General features: G+C 33.3%; 1 protein-coding gene across 1 annotated transcript in view; it reads left to right on the plus strand.

Moving 5' to 3' along the window:
- Nucleotides 1-6542, plus strand: part of LOC117118891 (RAD50-interacting protein 1-like) — a 20050-nt gene extending 13508 nt beyond the window's left edge. Inside the window, exon 9 of the mRNA XM_033263620.1 lies at nucleotides 6219-6542. Within this exon, the coding sequence (XP_033119511.1) occupies nucleotides 6219-6457 (239 nt within the window). The 3' untranslated portion in view covers nucleotides 6458-6542. The remainder of the gene's footprint in view (nucleotides 1-6218) is intronic.
- The last annotated feature ends 3103 nt before the right edge of the window (nucleotides 6543-9645 follow it).

Below are 9645 nucleotides of genomic sequence, written 5' to 3' on the forward strand. Positions count from 1 at the left end.
ATCGTCAAAGGTATATGTACCTTTGACGATTTATATTATATTTATTCAACAGTGTTAACGGCTAACTCCCTTCAATATCATATATAATATACGATAGTATTTCTAGCCGTATTGCCAGATTTATCTGGCCAAACGCCCTCTTGAGGCGTAGCATTGTGTAATACAATGTTCCCGACGGTTGTTTGGACCTGTTCAACCATGATGCCTTCGTGGTCTAGTGGTTATGACGCTCGCCTAGTCAGTGAGAGGTCGCAGGTTCTAATCCCGTCTGAGGCATTTTATTACACAATGACTTTTATAGGACTTTATTCGTTGAAAAGCTACAGGGTAGATACGATGTTCCATCATGTCCTTATTTAAACACTGTATATGTACCTTTGATGATTTATATTATATTTATTCAACAGTGTTAATGGCTAACTCCCTTCAATATCATATATATATATATATATATATATATATATATATATATATAATAATCAGGATATTAATATATCCTGATAGGTAAAACTATCCTTAAATAGAAATAATCATTACAAACAATAATTACTCTGCTACCAGCAACTTGTAAAATACCAGAACTAAAGAATAACTGATTGCTTAGAATGGTTACCATGACAATAGACCGACACACGGTGCCACGAATAATTTGCCAATCTAAAAGATGAGCTCAATCCTGACCCAATAACCACATAGCCAAACTAGTAGTAGGTTCCATTTTTGACATAGCAAACTTGCATATAGGTCTACCATGTTAATAATAATTCATTAAAAAATAAAAACAATAATTAAATTTAAATTTATTACCACATAGACATCAGAAGAAGTAGAAAGCAAGTTTAAGAATTGACGAACTAGAAGTAAAGCACATGTTTAAACTTTCACCTACATTAGTGGCGCGTGATTTGTTGTTTTTTTGGATGAGGGCCAAATTCACACTGCCTCTAGACTTTAGGCTTGAATCTTGCTGCTGTTGTATTTAGTAAAAGATTGAATTGAATTGAATTTATTTGATTTCTCTCTATATACAATATATAAAATACATAGAAAAAACAAGTCATTTTAAAACCAAATAAAAACACAAAATATACAAATACAAAAAGAGAAAAGTCCATAACCCATTAAATTATAAAGTTTGTTTCCGATGGGGTCCACAACAAACATAAAGACAGGAAGAAAAATATCAAAAATCAGCATTAAATATTTTCATAAAAGCATTTAAAATGGAACAATCAATAAAAATTCAAAAAAACTTTAAAAGGCAAGTATGAATCAAAGAAAACAGGAATCGATGGCAAAGGTTGTGTTTACGAACTTTCAACGAAACCGGATAAGTCAAAAATTACATAATGCCCAGAGGGTAGGTCATTAGATCACTTACGAACCCCAAGTTATTCGGACACGGACCGTAAGGTATAGGCCTTTCATGTAAACAAAACAAACACTTCACCGCTTAGCCTTCCTCAGCCCAACAAGGCAATTCAACAACGAATTGCCTCGCCTTGCCTACGCTCGAACTCCAACCAATTCTAAAAAAAACCAGGCCTTAGAAACTAGAGCCTAGCCAACTGAAAAAATTTTTTTTAAAAAATTACAAAAAAAACAAAGGAAAAAAAATAGCCTACGGACTTACTACTATTAGTTCCACTGGTGTTCAGAGCCGACAACGACATGTCAACAGTTTGTGGTGGACAAGAAATGGGTCTATATCGCTAAAAATTTCGTTCATCATCTCAAAATACGGCCATTCTGTTGTGGGGGGGGGGGGTTTCGTGACTTCCCGTTGGAGTCCTTTTCCTGGGTGTATTTTTTTGCGCAGGTTCTTGCATTTGGTATTCTATCTGTGCGTGCGTAAAGTTATAACCCATTTCCCGCATCTTTATAAGATAAGATTTCTTTATAAACGGCGTTGTTCCGTCGGGTTCCATCAAAACCATCTTGTATGGATGTCGTTCCCCATATGCTAGTTAACGTTTGGGTTGCTTCGTCAGTCCACCCACTCTGTTCAGCTGCAGCCATTGTATATAGCGGTATATCGTTGTAAAAATAAACTTAATATTTTGGCTTAAAATTGGATAATATAATTTATAAAGTGAGGACTACTCTAGCGTTGTCACTGGATGAAAGCATGGATGATTGCGGTCTCAAGTGCTTAATCTGAATAGATTTCTCATAAAAGTAAGGTCAGTTGACACCATGCCGTGGGCTATTGCGCCCGAGGCAGCCTCCAACCCTCCAAACTTATCCAGAAAGGATAAGCCCGGAAAGTCCAGATGTTTGAGTAATTATAGCTAGTTGAGGAATGATTAATTATCACCTTAGGCTTGAGTTATCCGGTTTTCGAAAGTTCGTAAACGGGCCCAAAATTAAGAGTGGCCTATATCAAAACGTCAAAAATAAAAATTTGGTAATAAAAGCTTTAAAGGTTATACATTTTATAAAATAGTCATCGTCTCCATAAGAAATTGCTTAACTTTAATTTTAAAATAACTTTTAGAAGTGATTGATTTTATTTCATTTGGCAGCTTATTCCAGTGTTTTATTGAATTATAATAAAATGTCTTAGAAACATCACCATTATTTTTATTAACAATAAACTTTTTTTGCCTCCTTCTTGTGTTGTAAACATGATTAACTAGAGGAAAATTTTCCAAGATCTTTAACATTTTTTTTCGAACCGAAAATAATTAATTCAGTCTTTCCCATATGTAGGGAAAGATTGTTATCAACAAGCCATTCGTTGCAATTTTTAATGTTTCTGGTTAAGACAGTTTTCACCTGCGTGAGATGATATTCTGAATAGTAAATTGCACTATCATCGGCATATTGGATTAAACTGCTATCTATAGAGGCAGGCATATCATTTATATAACACAAGAACAGAAAGGGGCCAAGAATACTACCTTGGGGTACCCCATATGATATTTCATTAGGTTCAGATAACGTATTATTTACACATACTTTTTGCATCCAATTTGCAAGGTAAGATTCAAACCATTTTGTTGATTTAACTCGCATAGTAGTTAACTTTTTACATAGAATAGAATGTGAGACACAATCAAATGCTTTCTGGATGTCTAATAATATCATACCAGTAAATAAACCACGAGATGTTTGTTTTCTTATGTGATCTAATAAATAAATAAGTGATGTTTCAGTCAAGTATGAACCTCTAAAACCAAATTGAAAGGTATGTAACAAATTATTTTCTGTCATATAATTATCTAACAGTAAAAACACTGCTCTTTCTAATATCTTTGAAATTACTGAAAGAATACTGATAGGTCTGTAATTTTCTGCTTCTAATTTACTCCCCTTTTTGTAAAGTGGTTTGACCCGAGCGGTTTTCATCTCGTCGGGAACAATTTCTAATTTTATAGAAAGATTTACTATGTGTAAGTGGCCCTTTTATAACTTCAACAGCATCCTTTAAAAATCTAATGGGTAAATTTCAAGTCCAGTACTATTATTTATATTAAAACTCTGAACTTGTTCAACAACAAATTTTTCGTTGACCTCATGCAATGTAAAATTAATTTAAAATGAATTTCTGTAAAATTCCTTAAAATGTTGTGAACCAACATGAAATACATTTTTTCTCTGAGGTAATTGACTAACTAACCTTGATGCATTATTTGTAAAGTATTTATTAAAAGCATTTGCAACAGTAATATTATCATGACACAAATTCCCATTAATATTTATAGCAATTTTATGTTCATTATTGTTTTTAGTTTTATACCCAAGGTTTTTAATACATTCCCAGAGTTTCTTTGGATTATTGTTATTTTTTAAAATTTTTTCTTTAATATAATTTTGTTTTGCACTCTTACAGTCATTGTTAACTTTTGAAGTTCACGGAAAATGTTTCGATAATCAGTATTGTTTTTATACTTCCTTGATTTATTTAACATAGTATCTCGTTCTTCAAAAGCCAACAATAATTCTGGAGTTATCCACGGTTGACTTTTTGGTTTCACGCGGGCGTCTTTTGGCGGAGCTACATTGTCAATAGCGGCTTTAAAATTTTTAGCAAAATTTGACCATGATTCATTTACGTCATTGGTTTGGTATACTGACGACCAATCACATTGGCGTAAAGTGAATTCAAAAAGTTCTTTATTGTAACTTTTGAGGGTTCTGACTCTGATTTGCTTGTGTTCGTTTGCTGATTTTTTTTTTTCATACAGAAAACCATTGAGTGGTCACTCATTCCACATGTGATTACTCCATATTGACATAGTATGTCTGCTGAGGTACTAAAAATATGATCAAGTGAGGTAGATGTATTTTCCGTGACCCTTGTTGGTTTGTGAATGATTTGTTTGTATCCATTTCCATGAAGCATTTTTTCATAATTGCGATAAGATGGATCTCTTCGAAGACTGCACATATTTGTGTCTCCTAAAACATAAATTTCAGATGATAAGGTCATTTATTTAGCACCTTTTCCAACTTGTCGGTAAAATTTCCACAGGCATGTGATGTGGGACGATAACAGACACCAATAATTAAAGGTTTGTTTTTAGGAAAAGCAATTTCAATCCACAATGCTTCAAAGTCGTTGTGTAGTAGGTCTTGTCTATGTGTGTAGACAAGATTGGACCTCACATATAGGCAGACTCCTCCACCCTCTCTGTTCCTGTCTTGTCTAACAACAGAATATCCAGGAATATTAATCTCATTATCAGTTATTGACAAATCAAACCATGTTTCACTGACCGCGATCACAGCTGCATGTGTTTTTCTTGCGATGTTTAGTTGAGTAATTTTATTAACTAATGATCGCGCATTTATGTGAATAACCCTTGCTTTGAAATACTTAGTAGTCTCTACCATTAGCAATTTGTTTGTTCAATTTACATTGTGATAATTTATAATTGTCTTCAATATGTTTTTCATTACAATAAAATGGAAGTGCGTGTAGAGCAGAAGGCATCTTTGGCATGTCCATAATGGGTTGGCGATTTTTTTTACTCATAACCTTTTCAGAACATTTGCTGTGTAGTTTCTTAACACATAGGTTACAAAATATGAAATTACTCTTGGAGTTAAATCCTCTTTTGCAATATTCACAAGTATATCCCTTAAAATTTCTCTCTGAGGTGACAGTTTCGTTTGATGTGGCCAACTCGTTGACAGTTGTAACATGTGGGTCCTGTTCGCAATGAATTATATCTTCTCATATGTACATTTGGTCTGTCTCGAAACCGACTACGAAACGATAACACGTAAAATTCATGTCATCATGCGTATCCATGGAATACAAATAATAAATTGTGTGTTAAATTGAGTGAGTGATGTAGGCCCATTGAATTTAAAATGTAGGAATTTGGCCTAGTGCAGTAGACTGTAGAAGAAGGGAGAAGAAATAAGGTAGGCTTAGCAAAGTGAAAACATGGTCCCAATGCTGCTACCCTAGTGTCAGGCTGTGTGGTTTTGCCGGCTACTGGCTTACAGTTTATTCAAATTTACGGAGCTAGAGTGCATTTCCATTGTATTTGAAATTGTTTATAAGTACACAATGCTTATCAACTCATCATTAATTAGGGATGTAAGATGACGCTGTGTATAAACAGTTGATAAACTGAACATTTACCAGTGAATTTATAACGGTAAACTTTGGCTTTCTAGGGAAATGCCTAGGCATGAAAACGTAGGCCAACTTTTCCAAATTGTCATTTTGTACTTTTTTAAAAGCGTACACGAGCCTTCAACCCCCTCCCCCAGCGTACATTTTGTACGCTCGTGACCCCTTATGTCATTCATTGGTTTCTACAATTTTTGTTTATTCTTGAAAATTGCAGTTTTCAGTTCAACTTCCATTTATGTAATGACTGTATAGACATTACCATCTAAATTAAATCAGTTCAATAATTTTCCCTGCTCCAGCAATGGACTTCAATTTTTTGTTTACTTGGAGACTGGTACAGGACTATTCCCTATCTTAGCAATCAACTTCAGTTTCTTATTTACATGCCGGCTGTTACTAGACCATTCTTTATCCCAGCAATGAACTCGGTTTCTTGTTTACTTGCAGACCATTACAAGACCATTCTTTATTCCAGTAATAAATGCCAGTTTCTTGTTTACTTGTAGACCATTACAAGACCATTCTTTATTGCAGTATCAACTCCAGTTTCTTGTTTACTTGCAGACCATTACAAGACCATTCTTTATTCCAGTAATCAACTCCAGTTTCTTGTATTTACTTGCAGACCGGTACAAGACCATCCCCTATCCTAGCAATCAACTCCAGTTTCTTGGTCTTCAACTTGACCTGTTGGATGACTTTCGTGTACGATTACTTCAAGTTGCTAAACAGGAGGCCCGCAATCCACTCAGCACTGTCTACTGTGCAATAATCAACTCGGTGAATTATGTTATAAGAGTACTGGAAGAATGGTCAGATCAATTGGTAACTTTAAAATCCACTGATTATGAATCAATTATGTAAATTAGCAGATGTGATTACTAAATTAGTGTTAATAGTTCATAAACAAAATTATTGTATAAACATCTTGTCCATGTCTATTGTGTGCTCACTGAAAGAATAAATCTATGCAGTTCCTCATATATGCAGTTCCTCATAAATATATGTATACTTTTCTATTTTATTATTATATTTATCACTTATTAATGAATAGTGTAATCATAGTTGCGTGAAGGTCCCTTAAGTCATCATTGTTATTAGGGGACCCTCAATAAATTTAGTTTGGTTTGTCAAGATTGTAAAGGATTTATTTTTATTGCATATCATGTGATTGTCTGCAATCACTTAAATGAAACAGGGTTTGTGCACATCTTTAAATTTTCTTGAATGTCCTGGAAAAACAAATGAGAAGACAAATCGAAGACAGGAAGAATGTCAAATGCTGAAAATGGCCTGGTTGGTTCAGACAAACTTGTGCAATTCAGTGAATGGAGTTGTTTGAATATATTTTTTTTTCTTGTCTTTCGTGGGTGCATCCCACCTTTATTTCAACCATCGCAGAATAATTGTTCTTTGACACAATTTGTTGTCAAAGAATTATATCACATAATTATAATATATATCTACACATACAAACATGCATATCATACACATATCAAATGTATGTTAAAAAGTATGGTAATCTATGTACATTTCAACTGTTAAATATATAAAGATACTGCAAATAGATAACAAAAATATGATAATGTAAATGAATGAATCAGTGTTGGGTAGAGAGGCTATAATCCCAGTGGAGGTATAGAAGCCTCCCTTTTCGTCAAGACATGTTATTTTGAAATGATAATTGTAGAATAATAAAACAGATTGAAACAGAGTTAGAACAATAGTACGTAGTGATAATAAAATGGAAAACCATAAGGTTGGGGTCCACACATGGTGCAAGTCCAAAACTATCTGTTTATTTTGGCTCTGTGTGTATGTGAGATGCATCGTACCCACATTTTTCTCAAAATAATTAACATCCAAAGATAATAGAATATTTTTATTTCATTTCTTTAATTACCACCACTTTTTGTTTAATAAAAATAAACCAAATGTTCACTAAAATATTTAAACATTATGCAAACACACCTTTGTCAAGGGTACAGTGCTTAAATGCCAATGGTATATTTTAACTTACGAAGATCGATCTTTGACCATTTTTTTTGCTTTATGATTATTTAATAAATGTTCGCCTATATTTTAGTAAGGCGGTGCTTTCTTAATTTTGTGTATTAATTATGTTTGCATGTAATTTTAATTCAAATATTGATAATCATAATCATTAACTGTTGATATCTGCTATGGTGTATATATTTGCTTTCTGTTGTGTGTTATAAACAGTAAATAAACATTTAATAATTCAATTAATTCACTTAATTAATTTATCACTCACCAGACTTGCACAGTTGTTCTGCGCGAATGGGCATGGTTTGGCCCTATCCAGTGCAAGGCAGTCACCGCACGCCGAACAATTACCGTAACCATGGGAACGTGTACTTCTACAGTTATTTTAATGAATGTTTCATGTTTAAAGCCCGATTACAGTTAAAATTTCTTGATTTTAAAGCAAGGTGTTTTGTTAATTACGTTTCTGAAGTTTACAAAATCATTGGAAAATGGATAGTGAGAACCCTGCCGTATGTTAAAATCTGCTGTATAGAAAATTATAAAAGTTTACATAGGCCTACATCATTATAAATGTCCAAATACAGAGTTAAAACTAACAAGTAAGGTCTAATAATAATAGAGCCCAATGTATAATAATAAATAATAATACAGTATAGAGCATAACCATTAATTAAAATAATAATACAGTACATCATTAGTTTATACAAGTTTAAACATATATAAACACCCAAATATATATGAAATATAATAAATTAAAGTCTCTGCGACATACGCCCATCGAAGAAGACTATATTGTTTACTGTATGTCCATGTTATGTCAACTTTGCTGCAGCTGAGACAATTATCATTCGCTGAACAACCACCCTGGATAGGCGTGTACTCCATCTCGCGGTGCCACAAAAGAACCGAGTTATTTTGGCGTGTCAGTACCACAAAAAGCACTGACAGGTTTAAGTGATTTAAGATCATTAGTTGTACACACACATTTGTGTTGCTGAGGAAAGAATTCTACTCTATAGTTCAACTTTAGGCGATCAACCCTGCCTTACTTTACAGGTACTTCCCCCATACTCGTGGGAATTCCTTTGCTAACCAACAAATTTTTACACTTGTGAGAAAAACAGAATTTCCCACGAGTGTGAGAAAAAGTGACAGGTCCATCGCCTCCGAATAAGATAAAACTTAATATGCACTCAACTAACATGCATTTAAAATTGGTACAGCATACATGTTTTAAAATCGCTGATATTTTGCTGTTAAGCGATATAATGTGTCCTTGAAATTTGAAAAATTTAACCTGGAATTGTCTTGGAAATTGGATTGTAAGGATGCTTTTTATTGCATTTCAGGTGATTCTTTGCAATCAGTTCAATGCGGGTGGAGCTGCTCAGTTACAGTTTGATATGACGAGAAGTCTCTTTCCTTTATTTGGTGCTTATACACAACGACCTGAAAACTACTTCAAAGAGTAAGTATACAAACAACAGTTTTGCATTTCTACAATGTTCTAATGTGTGCTGTGATTACAATTGTTTTCACAAAGATTTTCTACTACTGAACTCTCACTCCACAATTGTCCCACTTCTAGTCACAAAAATCAGTGAACCAAATTGATGAAAAAAGTGGCAATAGCATACTGATGAAAGAATTTTATTATACAAAATTATGTTGATTTAGAAAAATTTATTATAAAGGCACTATACTTCATATTTATGGAATCCTCTTTCTTGCTTTTGCTTTTCTGTTTATTATTATTATTGATACAATTGTCTAAAGGTAAGTCAAATTTTGAGCTGTTTCGGTGCATTGATGCGACTGTATAAGGTGATTTATAAATTGTTGATTGATTGATTGATGATCTCTCTTGTTTTGCTTTTCTATTATTATTACTATTATTACTATTATTACTATTATTATTTATACAATTGTCTAAAGGTAAAATTTTGAGCTCTTTGGGTGCATTGATGCAAATGTATAAGGCGCTTTATAAATTGTTTGTTTGATTGATTAATTGATGGCAGTCTAAAATAAAGCAAAAGACA

This window comes from Anneissia japonica, unplaced genomic scaffold (assembly GCF_011630105.1).
Source record: "Anneissia japonica isolate Jap-2015-1 unplaced genomic scaffold, ASM1163010v1 scaffold2212_len44148_cov183, whole genome shotgun sequence".
Taxonomy (NCBI): domain Eukaryota; kingdom Metazoa; phylum Echinodermata; class Crinoidea; order Comatulida; family Comatulidae; genus Anneissia; species Anneissia japonica.